Source organism: Astatotilapia calliptera, chromosome 12 (assembly GCF_900246225.1).
Source record: "Astatotilapia calliptera chromosome 12, fAstCal1.2, whole genome shotgun sequence".
In the NCBI taxonomy this organism is placed as follows: Eukaryota; Metazoa; Chordata; class Actinopteri; order Cichliformes; family Cichlidae; genus Astatotilapia; species Astatotilapia calliptera.
The window spans coordinates 31,132,698-31,156,730 of NC_039313.1; the positions used below are offsets into that span (position 1 = coordinate 31,132,698).

The following is a 24,033-nucleotide window of genomic DNA, read 5'->3' on the forward strand; positions in this document are numbered from 1 at the left end:
ATATTTCATAGCTTATTTCTAAAGCGCAGTTTTGGCACTTTAACTTAGGTAAAGGATCTGAATACCTTCTCTACCACATTGTTTTTATTTTAAATTTTGTTTATTTTACTTATTTGTGAGGATTCAGATTATCCACAGCTTTTGTCCCTCATCACCGTCTGGACTCTCCCAAGAAGTCAAGTTTCATTTCAGATAGTGTTGGACAATGACTGGTTGCAGTTTAACCTCTACTCCTGAGGTCCACATCCTCTTTAGTGAAAATGGTTTCACTGATCTGAGCTCTACCCAAAATGCGTGAAAAGCCTACACACTGCCAATAAAAACTACAGACATCAACTCAGCAGTTAGCAGATTTCTTGGAAGGACACGCTGACTAATAATGAATGTTGAATGTTCTATCTGCGTCTTTTCTTAATGAGCTGGACTCAAGACCTGGACAGAGGACATTGTGAAATTGGCCGGCAAAGCCTGAAATGGGCTAGAACAGAAACAAATACTCTTCAGAGAAATGCACACAAAAAAATAACTGTGATTAATCGTGAGAATCTGGGAGGATAAGAAGGTAACAAGATCTAAAAATAAAAGCTGTGAGATCAGAGACACGAGGACTAAGAATGAGACAGAGTTTGATGCAGGCCCAGATGGCTGCTGGTAATCAGATTACCTCTGAAAGAAACCATTCGCTGCAGGACAAATATTATTACAGCACTGACCTTTTAAACTCTGTCGTTATGAGATCAAATCTTCATAGGTTATTTAAAAATAAGCACCTCTTTCTACTTAAGCACTTCTGTCAATAAAACCTTTCTTCACAAGAAGAGATCACAAGAGGTGTTGGTCTGAAATAAGTAATCTCAGATATTTCAAAGAATGACTCGTGGACGAGGTAAATTTACAGTTCCCAAAATATACGAAGACAATACCTTCAGTAATTCTATGACACTGTGTAGTTTCACCCAAATCACAAGGTTTATATTTGCTGTTTTCTGAGAAAACTCCGTTGTTCTCGTATTCTTTGCAGTAGCACCACCATGGTTTGTTGGTCCAATGCACTTTATGAAAGAAACCTGAAACATTTTTTTTTTTTTTACATATTTTCTGTTGAGAGCCAATGAGCAATTGTTGGCATTTAGCTCAAAGCACCCAGGGCTCAACTACAACCTCACAGAGTGTGTCAAACTACACGTGCCCCCCGCAGCCCCTCGCCCATGCTTCAGCAACATGCTTGAGTGTTGCTTGTAGCAACATAATTGCTGTGAATTAATGTTATCAGCCACGTGGACTCATTAGACAGTTGCCCCTTTGGCCACAAATGAATCTGCTGCTGCAAGATGACACCTGAAACTTCCCTTCTTGACTGAGTTCATTTATTTATTGGACATATTTCTCACACAGAAACACATTCTGGGCATCGCACACACACTGAGACACACGTACACAAAAATCTCAGGCAAAGATTAGAGACTTTCCACGATAGAGGAATAAATGAACAGTCCACTCAAAACAAAAGAAGTCACACAAACATAAATAATATCACAGCAGTCCTTCAACAGATCAAATATTGCATCATTTGAAATGTCTCCATGCATTCCTTATATATCTGACTATAGACTTTCCTCATTACTCGATTACATTACTGTATGAGAGCTTTGTTCCTCCTGTGGTTGTTGTTTGAGGTGGATACTCTGTGGTTTCATCTTGTGTTAAAGACGTTGTATCCACATCTGTAAATATGTGTGTGTGTGTGTCACTGCAGCAGGCGGACAGAGTTGACGTGGAGATGGTAGAGGAAGTCTGCGTAGGACGCGCCTCCATTGGGGCTCTTGTCTTCCACAAGGTGGCGCTGCAGGGCCTCCTCGCAACTGTCGCCCTGCTTTACCACCCACAGCTGAAAAAGAACGATACGCAGGAGGTTACGCTTTCGAAAGCGTCTCCGGTCTTAAGTCGTGCTAATCTGTACACAGCTGCATTACATATACACACCAAGACTCAAAACACGAGTTTCTGCAGCTAACCCCGTCTGTGTCTATGACCTGGAATCACAGGGTGCTACTGTGAAGAAGGCATCGGGCTCTGCAGGGAAACTTTCTTGCAAGATTTCAGCTTGCAGCTGATACATAACTCACCTTCTCCAGAGGAGTTTATGTTCCAGATAATAAATAAGCCTCTACAAAACTGTTGCCTACTGACTGATTCTGTACAAAACAGCATCACCATTCCTGAAAGAAGCAGTGTATCTCAGCGTGCAGGTTTATAGCTCAAATGAGAGCTGGGAACAGATGTGGACTGAACTCGCTGAGATGACAGCAGATGTGTAACATAAGGTCATCATACTGGGGTGATGCTGTCTGAACAAATAAACTCAGCCTTCAGCTGCAGTTGACACAGCCGCTCACCTTGCAGGTGCACGATGCCCCTGAGTTCAGTGTGTTGATCAGGGATCGGATACTGATGGACAGATGGTTTTCCAGAACTGGCAGCTTGGTCTGGAGGAAAAAACGGAACAAAAATTAAAAAGAAACACCTGAAAAATATATTTTTTAAAAGAACTTCTCATTCCACATAAACTGCTTTGTGGATGACATTTTCATAGGTGTGTTTTTATAGCACTTTGTTACAAACAAAAGCAATCATCACTTTATGTACTTGCATTTTCTTTTTTTACTAAAAGAGCTGAGATTTAACAGTTTTATGGGCTTTTGTGTTTTGTTTTTTTACTCTGGCCACTTTTGACTAACATCTACTGACTCAACAGAGTAGGACAGTTAAACTCCCTCCCCCACACACACATATTAAAATGATTACAGAATGATGGCCTTACTGTTTGTTAATTCAGTCATGCAAACTGGCTGAATGTTGAAATATGACCAAAAGGCTCACTAACACTGATGGTGAGCTAGTGCACCTCTAAATAAACAAGCAGGACTGTCAGAAACAGTGCTCGCAGCATCAGTGGTCTATCTTACTCCTAACATCCAACATGACACTGCTGAATCCTCCCTCAAGGTCCTGGAGTGCATCTGTGGCCACTAAGTTTTATAGAGTGAAGCAGCTGCACCTTGGTGTGGACGACGCTCATGCTTCAGGATTTCCTCCAGAAGAAACGAGCTCGCAGGATCAGGAAACTTAGGTGGTTCTTTGGTGGAGTCCAGACAAGTTCAATTATCAGAAAAGACGCTAAATCATACATTTAACGTTACAGCTGGGCCCTTCTGTGTGGAGTTTTTTCGACTTGTTTTCTCTGTCATGTGATTCGATAACTCTGAATTGACGGGAAAGTATACGTTTAAAGAGACTGAGCTCATGGCTCATTGTTAGTCAGTGGTGATAGTCTCGGTTGTTATGCAGCTGTACTGTTTAAAAGACTGTGAAACCTGCAGTCAGCTGAGACTGAAGAAGTCACTCGGATGAGTGAAAGCGCTGCAGATAAACAGAATCAACTTTCCTGGGTTTTACTCGGATTATTGAGCGTGCATCCCAACCCAGATGATTATGCTGTGAGCTCTGGTTAGACAAGCATTCATGTTACACTGAATGGCATTTGTTTCTGGAGTAATCTCTGATGATCAGACGAGCTTCCAGTTTAAGTGCATTTAGTTTATTTTTTAACACGATGGCTGCTTTGCTTTAATGGCCTCCATGGTCACAATGGGCTAAAAAATCTCTGCTTTATGTGCTGCTCCACCAGTAAGTGACCACACGGTGTGCATGTCTATTCATCTTCTCTGCGCTCTTATAACAGATACCCCATTCTTCACTCTCTGTGAGGTGGTTGCAGGATTAGAAAGCTGCATGCTCAGAGGTTTTTGACTTGTGATCACCTCCATGGGAGAAATATTGCCCGACTATAAAACTAGCTGAAATGTTGACGGTAATTTTAGTGTCCAGGGAGGCAGCAGAGCGAGGGTTCAGCGGTCAGAATGAAATAAAACAGTGAAGATGTAAAACTGAAAAAGCATTGCCTCTGCAGCAACCTCCCTTGATACATTTAATTTCACTCAAATAAGCAGCCAGCTTCAGTCCCTTTAGTTCATGTTTGCCTGTTTATGCACGACGACTGCAGCGCTTTAGTCTCTGCTGTAACTGCAGAAAATAAATCATTCATCCGATTCATGTGGTGTTGACGTGGGAAGCGACCGTACGGTGTGCCTCTTATCTTTTATCTCCATGCCCTCATAAATGCATAGTGTTTTCTGTGTATATGTTATTGTAATGAAGTTGTTTTTGAAAATGTAATGTTATTAAATATGACTCATTTTAATGAGTACATCAAAAATGAGAGCAGAAATTACATTATGGTAGACTTCTGTGACCCTTTCCATCAAAATAACAAAGCTCTGCTCTGTAAATCAGTTATTATAGTGATCACATTTTATTTACAATAAAGTAATAAATATATTTATCATCATAAAGAAAGAAAATTTAAATGCCACTAAAATCTGACATAATCTCTTCTATGCATCCATATCTTTCCTCAATCCTCACCTCTCCAGAGGGCAGGGATGAAAAACAGCTGGTGTTGAAGAGCTCAACCAGTGTGCATGCTGGGACTTGGGTGCCCACCCATAGCAGCAGCGTGAGGGGTGTATGAACCAAATAAAGACCTCTGGGCTCCAGGCTAGCTGCAGAGCAGCGCAGTGCCTCCTCTGGTTTTGGAAGGTTGGAGCTGTCAGTTGATAAAGGCTGCAGGTGACGGAGGAGTGAAAAGCTGAATTTAGTAAAAGTCTTCAAAGCTCAAAATGGCACAAGTGGAACTGTCCAATGGTGCAAAGGCTAAGCTAATGGTGACTATTTAAAGGAGCAATCACTTACTAAATACATAGCGTTGCTATTTTAAGCGCAATCTCTATGCTGACTTGTTCAATGGAAAAAGAGGTCACAGTTCACCACTAATGCAGGGCTGGAGAAATACTAGTTTGTCAATGACTCATCAGCACCGTGGCCTGTGCTGCCTGGCTGTGACTGCACTCTGTTCTTAAAATAGACAATAGTTTGCTACATGTAACAGGAAATCAATCCTTTCTCTTTCTCCTTTCGTTTTATGAATGAAAAACTAAACTGTGCAGACAGTTTTTCTGCTGAAACCTCACTGCATTTAAATATATATGTAAATTTAAAAATCACGGTAATGATACAATTAAAAATAAATAAAGTAATTTTTAATACAGCTAGTGACACTTATTGTACCATAAGAATAAATTCTTCTTGCTTTTAGAATATCTCATCACGACATGTGAGCATAAATTCTAACCATTTCTCTCTGCTTCATCCAAATGAGCATCTGACACTATTTTGAAGTTACTTTATCACAACTTTATCCTGACATATTAGCGTCACTCTGATCAAGAACACCTTTATTTAACAGAATAAAGACATGTAAGACAAACTCCCATGTGTTGATGGCACTGACCAGAGGCAGCAGCAGAGGGTAGAAGTGTGTGGCAGTGCTGCAGGTGTCCATGCGCAGCACCTGGCAGCGCTGCTGCAGGCGCTGATGGATGGAGCTCCTCAAGCCTGGCAGCAGCACTTCACTCTTCCTCAGGCTGTTGATGTAAACAGGAAGAGCTCGCAGATACTGAGGAAGAACCAGCTACAGGACGCACACAGTGCAGTACGTATGGTCAGCAAGATTCAAAACAATTCAACTATGTGCAATATAATAAAACCATAAAAAGCGGGACATGTGTACGCAATGTTCTCACCTGCCCCGCGGACACTGAAGCAGAGCAGCAGTGTTTTCGATAGGACGCCAGCGCTTCCGTAACCTCCGTCTGCAGCTCCTCCCTCAGCTCCTGCAGGGGGCGCTCCTGTACTGCACAGTACACTGACCAGACAGAACGAAGGCATCATTTGAATATCATTTGGTAGCTTCAGATGTTAATATTTATGAGGATGTTGGTGCCTTTATTAAAAGAAGAGAAGACAACATCAATACCTCAGAATCTTTACATCAAGCTTCATTCAGACCTCAGTGTAAATGCCGTCACTTAACAGGGGCGAGTGAATAATTTTACCACGATGCCACATGAGAGACTGTAAAGCTGCATCTATAAGCTTTTAAAGAGATAAACTTACTATTGCACAGACTTACAAAAACCCCAAATAAAACTGGTAAACAGATGATTAATAGCACGAGATAGGTGGTTTTAATGACGTCATATTTTTATTAATAATAATATTAAAAAATATTACAGATTATTGAGCGCAGATAATTGTATATTGATTAATTTCAGGTTTTCATGCAATTTTCATTATGTTTAGGATTGACTCACCTAAATATTTTAGTATTTGAATATTTGTTCACTTTAAGGATTTAGTTATTTATTCGTCTTAAAAAGCAGAAAGCTGTTTAATCTGACTTTCGTTTCCTTGGTGTTGCTCTCTGCTCCTGTTCTGTTTATCGAGTGACAGAAGGCTGCAGCTCTCTGAGTCTTCATATTACATGAAAGTAGAGCTGAAATCCCAGCAGGACTCCTTCCTTTAACTTGTGTGTAGGTAGATTTTGTCACACAATATAATTTATATTGTTATAAAGTTAGAAAAGATCAAAGACAGCTCTAATAGTCTACCCGTGAACAGTGCAAACTCCTTACTCTTCTTGCAATAGAAGGTGAGTAGTGTTTGGGCCTGGTAGTGACGAAAGGTGTCCTGTAGCTGACGTGAGCACCGCAGGGTCAGAGTGTGAACCCTGGTCCTCCGGTCTCCTGTCTGGAGGGTGTAAGATAAAACAACCTGACACACAGGACAAAAGGGAAAAAAACAGGTTTAGTGTACAGCTAACATGTAAACTGGTTCCCAGTATGTGCAGTTACCGTTTCATCGATACATCGATATCACCTTATTTGTAAACTACATCAGCAAAAAAGCTTTAAAATTGTCACTATAATGGATTTAAATGACAGACCCACCTGTATGGCTACGCCCCTCGTCTCATCCAGAGCTCTGGTGTGTGCGAGCTCCACAGCCAGTGTGGTCCACGTGTCGAGGGTGGCCAAGGTGACACGTCCAGGGTTAGAACCAGGAACAAACAGCCCGTAACAGCCGGACACGCGTAAATCTAGTGAGACGCGTACATGTAATGGAAGCATTTCTGCAGAGCACTCCCTGCAAAATCTTAACTAAGAAATAAATCTCACCTTTGCTGACAAATATCCTGAGCTCAGCCTTGTAGCCTGTGTGTGTCTCTACAGTCCTCTTTAGATCAGTGCTGAAACGCTCTCTGTCCAATTCTCCCTGTGGAGCATATAAAAAAATACCAGTTTACAACCAGACCTCACAAAACATTTTCCAAATCGTCATTATACAGATACAGATAAAAGACCTCCTGCAGTACTGATAAATCTGATGGCCTCTTTAATTTTCTCCAGATGGCTTTTTTCTAGTTCCATCTGCTTGTCTGCTGATGTAAGAATCTAGACCTCCTGTTTTTATTCTTGGTTTAAAAAGCACAATTTGTCACATGTATTTACACACATTTTAAACAAGATTTGTAAGAGTGAAGCAGAATGTAATTTGTCACCCCATTAGGATAACTAACTGCAGGCTGCAGGCTTTAAATTGAGCTGGACTTTAGTGTAGTGTCATTTTTAGTTACTGTGTCTCCCATGTGGCAACCTTCATGGTTATAAATATGCCATGTTTGATGTTGCAGTGTTTACAACCATCACTTAATTCAGTATTATTCAACGTCCAGGATTTTAACCATTTCATTTGTGGAATTCTCAGTGAAACAGTAGGAAAAGCTGCTGATTTACCTGGAGGTGGCTGTAAGTGTGCAGAGCTCCACCTGTCAAATATGGAATGTCGCCTGGCCAAGCCCCACCCACATCTTGGTGAGAGAGGACAAACAGATGAACACCACATCCCTGATGGACGCACTCCTTGACCACTGACACGGCCTGTTCTGATGGCTGAAAGATGGACTGTGGGAGGGGGAGGAGAAAGAAATTTACATATGGTGAGGGGTCATTCGCCAAAGGATGAGTTCAACGGTTACATTGCGACCCTAGTAACCACAGATGTTTACACCTTATGGCATTGAGATAGTCTACCTTTGGTTTGTTGGTGCCAAAGAAGCCTGAGCTTGTATGTCCAGTCTCTATCAGAGAGGTAGTATGGAAGATCAGCAGCTTGCCAGGACAACCCAGACCCTAGTTTGTAATACAGTCAGTTATGATTTTATCAATATTTAATGCAGCCACATCGCACAAAGAAAAACCTTTAATTGTGACATTTAGCCTATTGAAGTTTAGTGCAGTTATGCCAAACCTGTAGTACAGCAAGTCCTGCTTTGACAGGCAGCTCCATGGGAACTCCACCGGAGTCAGTTCCTTCTGTGTTGAACTGAGGAACGAGTTGTAACACGCTGCATGAAGAACAGAGACAAACAGATTGTGAAACTCATAAAAGACATCAAGACAAGACTATACTTACATCAGAGTTTAAAAACAGTGGCACCTGCAAGTGCTCTGCAAGTGCTACCAATCAGCCTCCTAGTAGATGCACTTATGGTATCAATTTGAAATTCCTGGGTGACTTTCTAAGTAAGTGCATTAACAAACTTGAATGTAAATGACACCTAACCGCCTGCCTGCCAGGGTTTTGTGGTAATTAGCATACTAGCATTGTTTTCCTAAAAACATGTCTACCATGGGTTAGGGTTATTAGGGTAATAGGGCTATTATCTACCTTTTTAAGCCATAAAAACAGCTCGTGAGTTTAATTTTTGTAAACGAGGAAAAGTGAGAAATAAAATGGCAATAAGACAGAGTTCACCTGTTTGTGATGGGTCAAGTTAATTGCTGCATTATCAGAAACAGCCTGCATGTAAATGCCAGCTTGACCCCACATGGTCACAGACCTGGTACCTGTGTTTGAAGCAATCATTTCAAAGGCAACACGATTGCAGGTTTATTGCATACATTTGCAATTATTTTGCCTGTTCTATAGTCTCCAGCTAGCGTTTTCACTATAGTGACTGCAGCATTTGTGGCACCACAGTGGTCAAGGCCACTGAATGAGATCAGGGGAGTAACCATGACAAATGTGCCAAATTCCACAGCTTTTTATCAACATGGACCTCAAACGTTGTGGTTGCCTGTGCTGATTGCCTGCTTTGCTACCAATAAAAGATAAAATATTACTTTAAAGAGTGAAACATGAAACACTGACATGAACAAAGTAGCACCACTGCATCAGTTCGTCATACAGACTCTGCAAAATACATCTGAAAAAACTGTTAGCATCTCTGTTACCTGTCGATGCTGCTGATACAGTCTTTGAGGGGCACCAGAAGTCCTTCCCTCACAGGAAGCTGCAGGTCTTCTGTCTCTGTGATGACCAGCATATGTGGGCGGGACAGTTCAGGAGTGAGGTCGTAGAGGTGGATCCTGCTGTCATACGTCATCAAACCAACACGGACATCTAAAGCATCACCATCCTCCCTAAACACACAGGATGAAACCTTAAAGACAAACCAGGATTTATCAAAATTGCACAGGAATATTACTGAACACTGTTTTACCTGTTCATAGAGTTAAGCAGCATTTGTATTTGTTGTGTTACAAATTCCAAGTGTCCTCCTCTCAGTGCTGAGACAGACACATCTATGGCTAGAAGGAGTGCAGCAGCTTCCCCCTGAAACAATATGACAAGCATGTCACAGTTGTACTTAAATTTCACAAAGCCCGTTTTCAAGAGCAGCTAATGATCATCAACGTGCAAACAAAACTGTAAATGGGTAACCTTCTGAGAATTGAGGATTTCATATGACCCCGTGCTGAGTTCAGGCCTCTTCTCCTTATCGACCCGAACCCCGTTCACACCATTGGTAGGCTGGTAGTGCTGCCATGGTACTGAAACACAAGAGAAGACAGACAAACTGCAGCTACACAAAAAGCAACAAAATACAACAAACTACACTCAGTTTGTCCACAGCAGTTCAATACACTGAAATGGCTTTTAAACTTCTTACTCGTCTTCATTCCACCAATATTTTAAGTATTTTTACTCAAACAAGTACGTTCCATAAATCCATAAAGTCTTCAGGTCAAAAAGACACAAAATATTTTTCTGTTAATAAACAGTACAGTGTAGAAAAAGTTGGTAAAAAAACAAACTATTGAAGGAAACAAAAGACAGTACAAATTTAATTTAATTTAAAGTGAAAGCAAGGAGTTAAAGGTCCAGAGCCTTGGGACAATGACTACAAATGTTCTGCCTCCTTTATTATTGAGCTTGACCCCTGGAATACACGACTGACCTCAGTGTTTGTACAGACCACATAACTACTGCATAGATGAAGTTTAGTGTATTTGAATTTAATCAAATATAGTTTTTTTTTGTATTTTTGGTATTTGTGAGTTTACCTTCTCTCTGTTAAATCTTACCTTCACTGAGTTTGCCACAGAAGGGGCAGTAAAACCTTTGACCACAATCCTGCCAGCCCATCGCTGGACACATGGAAGCTCCACACCCCCCACAGCCCACAACACACTCTGTCTCTTTGCACAGTGGGAGTGGCTTCTAGAGGCAACAAACAAACACATTTAATGCATCTAATATCTAAATGCCATATTAGTTGATTGTAGCAACAGTATTGTAGCTTCATCTCCATTTTTAACAGAATATGAAGCAAACTGAGCAGCGAGAAACTAACCTCTTCAGCACTTTGTTTTACCAGAGGGGTGATCAGAGCGCCCAGCGGCAGACAGCTAAGCAGAGCGGCCTGACCCTCACAGGGCACACAGTACGAAGTGGAGCGGATGGCAAAAGGACTTGCATTACCTACAACAGAGATAAGCACACAGAGGATCAAAGATGGGATGCAGGTTTTAAGTAATGGTGATGCACTGGTGAATATGCCATCTGCAACCAGAGTGCTGGATAAAATAAATTTAGGAATACAGACAGTTTTGTGTGTGTTCACCTCTGTCCTCTACGATACAGGAAGTAGTTGCCAATGGAGGAAGACTGGAAAAAGGCTCAGAGGTAAAAACCTTCCCCTCCCACTCAGCCTTGTCTTCCGTCATCACTTTCACCTAAGGCCAAGAGAGAAACAAGAGGCGGAATCAAGAATATGTTAACATTTCAGAGGAAAGACATATACGTGTAAATGCATGGAATTAAGGATAAATACTAAGCTGCAAAAGAAACAAGCAGAAATAGTTAACGATACTTTACATTAATGGAAATTAGACATATTAGGGAGAGAACATGCATCGTCCTTCAGACTAAAAGCCTGAGAGAAGTTGAAGAGAAAATTGTTCTTCACTTTAAAGGAGCAGACAGGAGTTAGTTAGGAAAAGACAGAAAGGTAAGAGGATAAAAGAACTTACAGCGCTAGGCAGTAGCTCTGGGTCCAGACCATAACGAGATTCAGAGTTAAGAGACTGCAGAGAGGAAAGGTAAAAGCTCATTCTCAGAGCTAAAATGACACACAGGTGATAACAGTCAACACGAGCTGATGTTCAACCTAGTTTCTGATTCTAAAGAATAAAGGTTCCTCAGTTTTACAGCAGAGTAAACACACGTGAAGAAGTTAGCTTATAATGTTAGAAACTTATAAACAACTTCCTTAAATTTATGGGGTTCTAAAGACTAAGAAATTATTTTGCTATAAATTATTAGAATTATATATATGCATATTTAATATTAGATGTTTCCTCACCTGAGGTGTGAAGCTTTTGACCTGTGCAGCTGCAGTGGGAACAAACTGGTTTATGTTTTCTGGGGAGAAAGGGGAGATCCAGAATAGTAATAAGTGGTCTATTTTTATTCACACTACAGCACATGACATCTGATTAATATTAATGAACTCACCTCCAGAGTGTGCTGGAAGTGTCCACTGAGGCTGCTGTTCGATGGGAGATGTGGGCGAGGCATGATTGTGAGTAAATACTGCAGATGATCTGGCATTTGCTCCCTCAAATCCAGGCTGAGGTATACACTGTAGACTCTCGTTTTCATATAAAGGAGGCCTAATGGGCAAATGATTTTGATGTGGTGACTGAGGTCCATTTACTGAATCCTGCTGTGTGTAGGGATGCTGGAAATGTTGAGCTACAGCTTGGTAAGGGTTGTGAGGGGAATGAAGTGATGTCCATTGGGTGTCACAAGGATGAATGTCTTCATTCATGTTACCTCCTTGGCTTGCAGCTGGAATCGTGGCTGAAACATCAGGAATGACTGGCTGCACACTGTGGTCGGTGTTATTAACATGTAACAAGCTGTTATGAGGATTGTTGTTATTGGGTGAAAATACAGTGAAGTCTCTCTGGAAGCTGGAGCTGGACATCTGGAGGTGGTTGTAGCAAGGAGTGTAATCAGAAGGAGACCTCAGGTTGAGATGCTGAAAGCTGGGCAGAGGGTCAAAGAGGTGTCTTGGAGGTGAAGCTGTGGACCAGTCCTTCTGACCCGCCCACGGCTGGCAGGGTGTCTGGCTCTGATTGGCTGAGGGGACGTCCATCATGCTCCATAACCATCACTGATAGGTGTATTTCGTTTTGGAGGCGTCACCTAAAGAGAAAACAGAAAAATATATCAGGAGGGTTGTAATGTGATCCTGCGCTCTCCACTGACACAGGTTAGATTTTGGAATACGTTGCATTTTCAAAAACACAGATTTTTCGCTATGAGTTCAGTTTCTATGATTTTTAAGCAAATTTTAGCAGAAACTGTCGAGTCTACATAACCGCTAGCTGTCCTTCGGATAGCACCGGATCTAAATGATCATGAAACAGATCAGTAACAGTACACATAAGCAAACACGATGAGATAAAACACCAATGACTCAAGAAACAAATTCATATTCGGTTATAAAAGACTTAATACCCTCGGACATCAAAGGAAACGGCGGGCTCCGCATGCAGCACTTGAACATTTGCGTCCTCATTTTCGCCTCCCCTACACCGGAAGCGAAATGCTTTACGTTATATTAAAATGTAGAAGAATGCACGAATGCAATAATAGTAGTTTTGTAAGCGTTTGATAGTAGCTCCAGCATCCCCGGTTCCCGTTATACACCTGAGACTCACTGCAATGGAAGCGTCATCACGCTGGAAAGTCTCACGTTTCCGTTTGTCCTTTCACAGTAAAAGCCTCCAAAACGTACATATTTAATTCGGTTACTAATTTGGAGTTATATAATGGGACTAGATGAAAATGTTTTCTATACTATATCATCTGTGCTGAATTTCAGATTATTGCACATTTATTTAAATAATTTAAAAGTAGCTGCTAATTCTTTCCAGCTGAAGATGCCCAGAAAACCTGAAAAGTAACTAAATACATATATGGTAAATGAAATAAGGTCAGCCAACAAGAAGCTACAATACTAAACACGTGCTTAAATGAGTGTCAGATTGGCGACCTACTAAGGGTGTACCATGCCTCTCTGTTACTGTTAAGAATGAACAGTGCAGTTCTGTCACCAAGTACTTTCTTTTTGAGAAATTAAGATACTGTTTTGATGAACCTTTTATAGTTATATTTGATCAAATTCAAACATTCTGAATGACTAATTTTCCTACCACTCCTGTACACTCTTGGTGTACAATAATGTGCCATCAAGATACAAGGTTTTGCCCCCCTGGCCAAAAAAAAAGCTACAATATTATTTTTGAGACTTTACTGTTGAACATTTATTTTAACAAAGCATCATGTGCCAGTATACCAACCAATGTAACCAGATACTGTATTCAAAATTGGTCACAGTACCCAGGAACACCATAAAAAAAACCTTTTATCTAAATGTGAATAAAACAGTAATTTTTCAGTATTCATGAACAGTCTCTGTTAAACAAACTTGATAAAATAAAACATAAAAAAAAAGAAAACAAAAACTGAGAACCATAATGGAAAGATATTCTCACATCTGATATACAAATGGACAGAAAGACTAAAGAACAATAAGTCAGCTGAAGGATGTGAAATGTTGCAGGTTTGAGTATTAACATCATATCAAATCTACAGCTGTTGGTAATGTGGAGTACTCTGCTGTCCCGCTGATTTTCTGGGCCTTTTCCTGCTTTTTGGTGAATCTTGGAAACAGTCACTTTGTCTTTGCAGGGTTGTGATCCTGTTTCTGACGTAGTCCTTCACCCCTTTCCACGTGCGGTTTCTCAGCGCTCTTGGCTCAGCATCAAGACACCTGATGCAGTCGTCTTTCTGAGGCACCTTGTGGCCTTGAATGAAACTCATCATGTGTCTTTCTACAGCGTGGACCTCTGCCTCCTCCCACGTGTGTTTAGTTTTAAGGTGGAAACCTATGAGGATGAAAAAAAACACCATAACAATATATTATTTTTTCATGGTTATTTCTTTTTATGATTTTGTCAGGGGCCATCTGTAGATGCTTCTATCATGCAACTGAATGTATTATTTGCTGTATTTGTGCCCACCTTGTTTTTATAGATAATACCAGATTACTGTTTCATTCGGATGCTAATGACTGCTTGTTGAGAAAGTGCATCCATCATGCCCAACAAAGAAGTGGGTACACCTATTCCGTTTATTTTTAGATGTTAAATATAAATGACTACTTTACTTTTTATGAAATATATAATATTGAACTGGAAGGGCTATAAGTAAAATGCTCCACACACAGACTTTGTTCCATTTTGGATACTATTTGTTTATTTTCCATGAGCTCTTTTCACCTAAAATGCTGCACGTAGGACCGCCATATCTAGATTGTGTTAATATACTGTGCTGCTAGAGGCTGGTGGGTTTACTTGTGAAATAGTTTGAATCTTATTTGACAAAATATGTGATTATTTCATTCATCGTGGTAAAAAGCTAACATTCCAAAAAATTGCAAAGATGAACGAGGCAGATGAAGAAAGATGTAAGGTGTCCTGAACCTTCAGCAACACATAAAAGGTGGTTGGCCTACTAATTTGACTCTTGTATTTTTATTAATTTATTATAAGTTTGTGTGACGGTCCCATTATTGTGATGAAGGCAATCTAAACCAAAGGCAAACAGAAATGAATAGACAGGAAGTATATTAAAGGTGACCATTATTACCTTTCTCACTGGATTTGACAGATCTGCTCGTTTTGCTGGAGCTTGTTGTTTCTTCATCTTCTTGTTGATCATAAAACATTTCTGTTCCACCACCTGCATAGGAGTCATTGTGATCCCATGAACTGGCTTGTTCTCCACCTGCAGACTGTCTCACTGTATTGAAGACAAAAAATATATACGTATAAGGAAAATTATTACTTTATTACTTTTTACTGGGAATCTTAATGGGGAGAGTAGGGGGAGAGATAAGTCAATTAAGAGGGAATGTTGAAGAAAACAACATCATATCAAATCTACAGCGGTTAGTAATATGCAGTACTCTGCTGTGGCTCTGCTGATTTTCTGGGCCTTTTCCTGCTTTTCGGTGAATCCAGGGAGAAGCCGCTTTGTCTTTGTAGGGTTGTGATCCTGTTTCTGACGTAGTCCTTTACACCTTTCCACGTGCGATTTCTCAGCACTCTTGGCTCAGCATCAAGACACTTTATGCAGTCGTCTTTCTGAGGCACCTTGTGGCCTTGAATGAAACTCATCATGTGTCTTTCTACAGCGTGGACCTCTGCCTCCTCCCACGTGTGTTTAGTTTTATGAAGGGAACCTGTCATGCAGAAAAGAAAAAAAATCAATGATCCTGACATTAAAATTCATCTTGGGCAGAGAGTATAGGAATATTTTTCTGAGAACTTCCTTGTGATCTGTGTGCAAGACCAGAACCAAAAATAAAATCTAATTATTTAATTTGCACTGATAAAAAGCAGGTATCCCTAAAACCTGGGCTAAAATGCTAGCCACGCAATGACAGAGTAAGAACCATGGAGGTCTAAAAGATCAACTGAATTCTACTAATGTACGTAAAATACGTAAAATACTGTAAGTAAAATTAAGTCTGACAGTCTGGTAATGAAAACATCTCAGGAAGTAGCTAGCATGACATGATATTACCTAAAAATACCGTGTCAGTCTTAAATACTACCATTATTACCATGTCCACCTGATTTGACAGATTTGGGACGTGTAGTCTTGCTGGAGCTTCTTGTTTCTCCATGTGCTTTTTGATGATTAAAAGGTGCCTCTCCACTGTCTGCAGTAGAACCTTCATCGTGATCCTGTGAGTCAGCTTGTCGTCCACTCGAAGACTGTCTCGCTATAAATAAATAAGTAATTAAGTAATTAAGTCTATGTTCACCTTAGAAATCCCAGCACATATACACAGACATGCAAATACAATATTTACAACAACTATGATTCTAATCTGTACCCTAAAACAGCATTTAAGGGTACAGCATAAAACTGTGAGTATTCAAAAAATCAGCTGGATTATTTGAAACAACACCACGATGAAAACTGCTGTGCTCATAAAAAGAACAGACTGGTATTGTTAAAGTGGTGGGCAATTATTATCTTTTGTTGGCCATTGTAATAGAGGAAGACACTCATGACTTTGTGAAAGAGACAGATACAAAAAAAAAAGCTGAACAGAGAGATTGAAGAGTGAGAGAAGGAGGTAAAGAATAAGCAAAGGAAGAATAGCAAAGAATAAGGAAAGAGGGTTGCTGAAGACATTTACAAAAAACAAAAAAAAAACAGGTTTGGCCTTCAGCAACATATCACATCTATAGCTGTAGGTAATGTGCAGTACTTTGCTGTGGTTCTGCTTCTCTGGGCCTTTTGCAGCTGGTCGGAGAATCCTGCGAAGAGTCATTTTGTCTTTTCAGAGTTGTGATCCTGTTTCGGACGTAGTTCTTTAGACCTTTCCACGTGCGGTTCCTCAGTGCTTTTGCCTCAGCTTCAAGACACTTGACGCAGTCGTCCTTCTGGGGCACTTTGTGCTCCTGAATGAAGCGCATCATGTGTTTTTCTACAGCATGAACCTCAGCATCCCCCCATACGTGTTTGGGTGTACATTTGGAGCCTGACAGAATAAAATAAAAAAAAGAGAACTCACATTAATCCTGAGAAGAGGAAATGTCTGGAGTTTCTGTTGTAGAAACAGAACCAAGTTAAACTCTCTGATAATTACTGGGGTAACAGACTGAAATCAACCTGCTTGGTGGCAGGTTTTCTTCCACAGATTCTCTCTGAATCTCACCCTCTCCTGCTACACCTCCACCATCACTCAGTTCTCACTTATTTATTGATACAGTCGATGTCAAATCTCATATTGGAGCAATTTGCCCACATTTTCATATTTACAAATGTGCTTATATATTAAGCAGTAAATGCATAGAAAGAATCAACAGTACTGAGCTGGTCAATCAGAAGAGTTGTGGGTTGCACTGACCCAGACTACAGTTACATTTCAAAGGAGGTGGACATCAGGTTACGGTGTAAGGTTTCAGAAAGGTTTGCAATTCCCTGTAAGACAATCTTTTTCTGAATGCATTTCACGTTAAAATCTTTCTCGTGACCTCCAACATATTTCAGCCATGTGTTGAAATATGTTTGCACATTTAAATATAGTAGTAAAATGATTCTAATTAACATTTAGAGCCTGAACCTGAGAACATGTTTTCCACTGAAAATGTAAAACCTCCAAACATAAACTGTGTTTTGTGCATTTTCACTTTCTTTCTTTTTTTTTTTTTTTGCCAAATGCATTTTCACTTTCGCTTATTGTAATCTGGATTTTTTCTGTGTCAAGTTACTGTTGCATTGTAATGGAAATTCCCTGTGGACGAGTCAACACAGTCACAAAACACAACGCACACGGACGTCTGCACAGACCCTTTTAACTTATCATGAATATTAAGTCACTTGGACACGAGCGGACTCACGGATGCAGAGAGCATAATCGAGGACAGAATCATCTGACAGATGATGACAGTGAGAATGTTTTTTAGGTTCAGGTTTATCAACAGCAAAAAAGCCAACGAGCGCACCTCTTTTGGAACATTTTGAACACAACAGCTTAACAAATGTTTTGCTTCTTTTACTGTTTCATTACCTGCTATTTTTTTAATGACTTAGCTGCCATTTATTATTTTTTTCTCTCCTGTTTTTTTTTTTGGCTAAAAATGAAAAAGAAACAAGAGAAAGTCTGTTAAAGTTCACCATGATTACCTCTGATAGATTTGTTGGCACTTTTTCCTCCATGTTTTTGTTGATTAAGAGATGCTGGTCTGCCTTCACTATGATCCCACGAGTCAGCTGGATTAAAGACAAAAAGATGTTTTCTCTCAGAAATCCTCGCACGTATACACACATTTCTTCAAATAAATTGCAGGATTTACACACACTTGTTTTTTTTAACTTAACTGAGTGACTCCAGCTTTATAACTTCACTCAGCATGTTGCCTTCTGCAAACAATCACAACTGAGTAGCTCATGGCGTACGTTTTTTTTAACCAGTTAAAAATATCCAACTTTCTTACTTTTTTCTTATATTTCTAGCTAGTGATGGGAGTCAGGAATCAGTGCCAATTAGTCTAAAGTAGTGTAGACCTACTTTTTATAAGCCTTATTACCTTCAGAATCCATTTCAATATCATCCAGTGTGGAGTCATTGCACTGCCGCAGGATCTGGATTTTGTTATTAGGCCCAAAAATTTGGTTGGCTTCATTTTCATCCAGGTTCATCAGTTGTAGCATTTTTGCAAAATGCTTGCGGACATTTTTTGATGTCAGACCTTCAGAGTTTTGAGCTCCACATTCTTTGATAAATCCTTGAAGACAATCTGTCCCCCTGTAGTTAGACAGAGCATTTGGTCGGGCAAAGACGAAGGGATTCTTACTGGTGATCCCACATGCCTCACGAGAATCCACTAGAAGCTCCAGAGCCGACTCAAATGAGGGCTTCAGTAAAACAGGGACTTTTCTCCCACAGTCCCCACGTACGTCAACTCTGGAGAAGAACCTACACATGGTTTTTTCCAACTCTGTGACAGACAGGTCCAAGTCATCAGGCGGATCTGACTTTGTTCGTGACATGAATTCCGTCAGCTGAATCGTTGCAACCTCTCGAGGCTTTCTCTTGTTGAAGAGGATTATCCGGGAAAGCATGACTCTGGCCAGAGCGACAAAATTTTCTGTAGAAAGACTGTCTCGTAGATTCTTCTCAGCTGTAGTATGAACCTTCTCCAAGTGGAAATGCAAGCGCTTCATATCTTGAACAAGTGGTATCTGCTTTGCTCGTTTTGATTTAATTTCTCTGAGACTTCTTAATGCGGCCGAAGAAACAAGCTTAGTCCACTTCTTTTGGTACACAGAGAGGAAGTTTTTAGCAGCCTCTGCCTGTTTTGTATCACCAGACTTTACCGCGTTATCCTTAACAATACTGCAGGTCTTCTGCAGGCTGTGACCAAGCTTGATTGCAACGGAAGGAGCGGCGTAAATTTTAGTTTCTGAATCATAGCCTGCCAGGACGTTCACTGCAGACACCACACGCTGGAAGTTTGAAGGGTGAAAGAAGTCCTCCAGCTTCTTCATTGGGGTCGTTTTTTGAGCCTCAAGCACAAGTCTTGCTATCTGACGAAGGTTTTGTCTTATATATGGGTGCTTTTTCGCATCACGGCCATAATGATTGTACATGTATTCCCCAAACTGCAAGAGAATCCTGTCATCCATGACAGCTCGCGTCACATCATCGTATATCATTTCATTCAGAATGCTCCTAGAGACATCACTTATGCCACGGTCTTCACAGTCCACAGTTGCCAGCACACACATTGATGCAATGCGCTTTTTTCCAATACCTGAATCCTTTTCAATCTTGCTTTTCGCTGGGCACGTCCTCATGTGTTTGAACAGGTTTCTCTTCACAAAAAGACCATGACAGTGAAGACAAGGAAGAAAGTCACGGGCCTGTCCAAGCACTTTCGGTCTTTGTCGTACGACAAGAGTTCCCTCTCCTGTTTTCAAAACATTTTTATTATGTGCAAAGTTTCCTTCATTTGTTAATTTTTTCCATATATTTTGTCTTTCTTTGGAGTGTTTGGGATACTGAAATGCAGCTGCAACCTCTGGTTTGTCACTGTGAATTGACTCAAAATGCCGTGACAGTTTTAATACAGCCTTGGAGCAAAATAAGCAGTAATTCTTCTTGTCATAAAATCGAGCTTTTGAATTTGGTCGTTTTACAGCTGGCAACACTGGCGTTTGTGACGCTTCTGCCTGACTAATCATAGGTTTCCTCTTTACAGGAGTGACTCCTTTATCCTTTCCTGAAGAATTTTCTGATTTTGAGTTCTGCTCTTCTTGGTGCGGTTCTTCACTCACGGGGGACTCTGGATCGCTATGACTGGATTCATCTGAAGAACCTTCTTTGAACTCTTCATCACTCCCTGGTGAGTAATCCTGATCATCGTCGTCCCCTGACATGTCTGAAACAACTTCCTTTTTCTGAAAGAAATAAAAGAAATCTTTTTTTCCTTGACTTAAGATTAAACAAAAACAACAACAAAAAACATATATAAACAAATTAAAAACCTCTAACATTTTTCCCTTCAAAAAAGTCCTTTTCAGTTTCCCAAAACACAGGGTTAGGGTCACTTTTTATTATTAATGATAATTTAGAATTCATAATGTAATACAATAATAAAATCCAACATACTGTTATCAGCATGCAAAATTTAATATCATAAACAAAGTAAAAAATGCAGGTAAATACCAGCGATTCTGCAGGTGACTCTGGCGTATCACAAGCATCATTTTCTTCGTCATAGTATGAAGGTGAAGAACCATTTGCTGAATTACGCGACTGTAATAGAAATAATTAAAAGGTGATATGATGTGATAACAACCTTGACAATCACACAGCATATGAAAAGCCCAAAGAACGTGCAGGCAATAATTTATTGTGCAGTTACCTTTGAATTTGCAGCAGTCTGTTCACACTGAGGTGGCTCATCATCTGACGACTGCCCATCGCTGCTGTTATCTGATGGCAATGCTTTCAGCTTAACAGGAGGAAAGTGAAGTAAGCAGGGAGCAACTGTGTAGAATTTTCTTTAATAATTTTAAAGTATTAATACTAGATAACAACCCAGCAAACATTTTGACTTTGAGAAAATGTCAACTTCATCATTACACTTTCTAGCAAGAAAGAAAATTAAACACCACGTCTTTCAGTCTGGGAGACACCGACATTATGGGCAGGGGGAACTAACTTAAGTTCATATTGCAACATGAGACAAAACTGATGTATGTTAACACAAATAGCAATAACAGACTCTCGTAATTCTACTTATTGTACATGGAGAAAACATGTCCCCATCTGTTTGTGACTACTTAGTTAACAAATGAATCGGTATGTCCACCACTTCACAGTTCTGTTTTTGTTGTTGTACTGCGCACAATTTTGACCAGAGATGTGCCATCAGGGTTTCAACTATGTTTGTTGGGAACTATTTAAAAGCATCAATTACCTTCTTTATTTAAAAAAATGCCATAACACACTTACAAGTTTATCCATCTCTGCCAGTTGTTTAAGCAGCTCAGCGCGCTGCTGTAAAACATCTGAACGCCGCTTTTCACTGCTGGCCTGAAAGCAGACATAATAAAACCTTTATAGGACAAAATATAATAGTTATAGTAGTAATCATCTAAAATCTCCAAGGCTCTTTAACGTGATGTTGGTTAAAAGGCAAGATTCATACTGCAGTGCTACAGTTAAAAGTGACTTAAAATATAAACCTCTGTAAAAGCAAAAAGGTGTGGAAAAATGCAAAAATCTTCAAATCATCCATCAAACAGCAGAAGTTTCATCTGCATTTGCTGTTATTTTCCTCACCGTAGTAGATCTATTTGTGTTTTGAACAGCTGCTTTTGGGACAGGGTCATTCACAGCTCCTGAAGAGAAGACAGTAAAGTTAAAAACAAACACACAAAGTGTTAAACAGTTCTGCAAACACTTGTTTAGACAGGCGAAACAAAGTCAACTTTTTAGTTGAAATTTTTATAACAATCCACAACAGACAAATTAGATCAGTCTAATGTAACATAATCTACATTTTGGCTACATTTTTAAAGACTGTGTGAGGAAGAGCTAAAAGACTTTAAAAAACATCTACACTTCCAAAAAAACAAAAACAAAAAACAAAACAGGTGGATCTATTAGACCCCCAACTGCTATATATGTCTGAAACCTAAAAATTAATTGAAGATTTAGTCAAAACTGAACTCTTTAATTTTTAATCCTAATCTCTGAATTTCATGCTTTCCTTAAATATCAGATAATCAAGAATTTAATTTGTTAGTTTTGTCATACAGTGTTGTTCTCTTGTCCTGTGATAGCTAGAATATGATTCAACACCCCTGAAAACCCTAACACTTAATCAACTATTTGCATTTATGTAAGCCACTTAACTAATGCACCAACTAAAATACCAAACACTGCTTTGGACCGAGTTTAAATCCAACCTTGCATGCGTACCTACATTAATATGATGTGAAAAAATACATTGTAACATGCATGTAATACAGCTACAGCTTACCTCTGCAATGTGATGAAGGTAACCACTCAGGCTGCTCCTGAGAGGTGGATGAGGTATAGCTTTGAGTGTTTCCTGCACCATGAGCGGACTCCACATTTTCTCCTTCAAAAGCAGCTTGATGTTGTCTGCATGACGGCAGGCGGGGGGGTAGACCTTGAATCCCACTTGACAAACCCTGACTGGATATTGGATTTTGAAATGTTTTGAAGGCATTGTGGGATGAGAGAACAGATAAATCCTGGGGCCCACAAAGCTGAAGTCCTTGGTTTGACTGTCGAAGAGCTGGTGGGGTAACATTTTTTCCTTGGTTCGCTGATACCATGATCGATGAAAGGTTAGAGCTTTGCTGATTAAAAGAAATACCTTGAGAGAGATTTGGGATATCTGTGGCAAACAGCGAGCTGGATGATGGAATGCTGCCAATATGAGAGGTTTTATACATGTCAGCATGAGGGTTGTTTCTGGAAGATACAGTGTTCAAGTTGTTAGTACAACTCTGATTGGGTGCCTGCATATGCTCATAGGAGGTGGGGAGAAGGCTGACGAGCGGGTTCTGAGATGAAGCTGCTGACCAGCCATTCTGGGCCATCCAAGACGGACAGGGAATGTGGCTCTTATTTGCTGTCGGGTTATCCATCACTCTCCATCACCATCAAAGTTCACTCCTTGAAAGTCTCCTTTACTTCCTTGAGTAGAGGTCCTAACAGAAATAGAACATTATAATACCAAAATTTCATTACTTTTCTGTGGTGTGTTTTGAATTTTTAATTCAGGTTTTCAAAGCTGAAAACGGGCAGAAGACAATAGAAAAATCATAAAATAACGAATCAATACCAAAACATTTTGGAAAACGCACACGTAAGAACATGCAAGAAGGGAAAATGTAGTAACTGAAATCAGCCTTTCGCTTTACGAAAAACAGGTCAGCTTAGCACCAAAATGTGTTTTAGCTGAGTGGGTCACCGACCCTTGAAGCTGCACCGCACCAAATAACATATCAGTCTCTGCAGGATATTTTTAAAAAAGGAATACTTACTGGGCATTGATGTTTACAGCGAGAAATGGACAGTTGCGTTTAAACTGCTGCAAATGCGGTCGAAACGAGAAAAACGTAACTAGCTTAACAATGTGCTATCAAGTCAGTTTTTTTTAACTAGCTGTTAGCGCGCTCAGCACCAAAAACCATAAAAAATATCCGTAAAACTGATACTAGTTCTAAAATTAGTGATATGAAATAAACAGAGTGTGCAAAAAATATCAATTTAATTTCCCGCAAACCGCTTTAGAAATCAGGAAAAAACATACCTGCGGCCATAACCGGAAGTAGTGGTCGTTGTTTACATCACAGCATCACTGAGAAAGTAAAACTTCCGTCTATTTTTTCCAAAATAAGATACAGTTCTACAATTATGAAATAAATTGGACTTTCACTTAAAAAAATTTTAATGAGCCAAAGGTGGAAGAAATTGTATTTATTTAAAAATAATTCCTGCCACGCTGTAAAAGCTCAATAACGAGCAAACAAAGGTAATTTTTTAAATTAATGTTACTGCATCCTTCCTTACGATGTCACATTCAT

The 24,033-nt window shown here is 39.9% G+C and overlaps 2 protein-coding genes across 9 annotated transcripts; both read right to left on the reverse strand.

The window, feature by feature from the left end:
- Window positions 1–1,174: 1,174 nt before the first annotated feature.
- Window positions 1,175–13,077, reverse strand: LOC113033310 (protein transport protein Sec24C). 2 transcript variants are annotated; one of them, XM_026186985.1, is made up of 21 exons: window positions 12,832–13,077; window positions 11,821–12,516; window positions 11,669–11,727; window positions 11,337–11,390; window positions 10,928–11,039; window positions 10,658–10,785; window positions 10,389–10,524; window positions 9,745–9,854; window positions 9,524–9,636; window positions 9,255–9,443; window positions 8,269–8,365; window positions 8,052–8,150; window positions 7,755–7,922; window positions 7,137–7,233; window positions 6,909–7,057; window positions 6,570–6,732; window positions 5,703–5,824; window positions 5,411–5,590; window positions 4,486–4,683; window positions 2,397–2,486; window positions 1,175–1,888 (listed from the first exon to the last, which is right to left on the reverse strand). In XM_026186985.1, exons 2-21 carry the CDS (start codon window positions 12,467–12,469, stop codon window positions 1,748–1,750), a joined length of 3,054 nt encoding a protein of 1,017 aa, XP_026042770.1. In that variant the 5' UTR covers window positions 12,470–12,516; window positions 12,832–13,077; the 3' UTR covers window positions 1,175–1,747. The 2 variants fall into 2 exon arrangements, with proteins under 2 accessions (XP_026042770.1, XP_026042771.1); XM_026186986.1 differs by having other exon boundaries at window positions 6,594–6,732; window positions 12,832–13,076.
- Window positions 13,078–13,612: 535 nt separating this feature from the next.
- On the reverse strand, window positions 13,613–23,823 carry LOC113033311 (uncharacterized). 7 transcript variants are annotated; one of them, XM_026186990.1, is made up of 14 exons: window positions 23,760–23,775; window positions 23,491–23,537; window positions 22,455–23,154; window positions 21,752–21,810; window positions 21,422–21,502; window positions 20,829–20,918; window positions 20,630–20,719; window positions 18,489–20,361; window positions 18,085–18,171; window positions 16,664–16,936; window positions 16,007–16,168; window positions 15,347–15,622; window positions 15,028–15,180; window positions 13,613–14,264 (listed from the first exon to the last, which is right to left on the reverse strand). In XM_026186990.1, exons 3-14 carry the CDS (start codon window positions 23,089–23,091, stop codon window positions 13,966–13,968), a joined length of 4,080 nt encoding a protein of 1,359 aa, XP_026042775.1. In that variant the 5' UTR covers window positions 23,092–23,154; window positions 23,491–23,537; window positions 23,760–23,775; the 3' UTR covers window positions 13,613–13,965. The 7 variants fall into 7 exon arrangements, with proteins under 7 accessions (XP_026042775.1, XP_026042776.1, XP_026042772.1 ...); XM_026186991.1 differs by lacking the exon at window positions 23,491–23,537 and having other exon boundaries at window positions 16,016–16,168; window positions 23,760–23,823; XM_026186987.1 differs by lacking the exon at window positions 23,491–23,537 and having other exon boundaries at window positions 23,760–23,823.
- Between the last annotated feature and the right edge of the window lie 210 nt (window positions 23,824–24,033).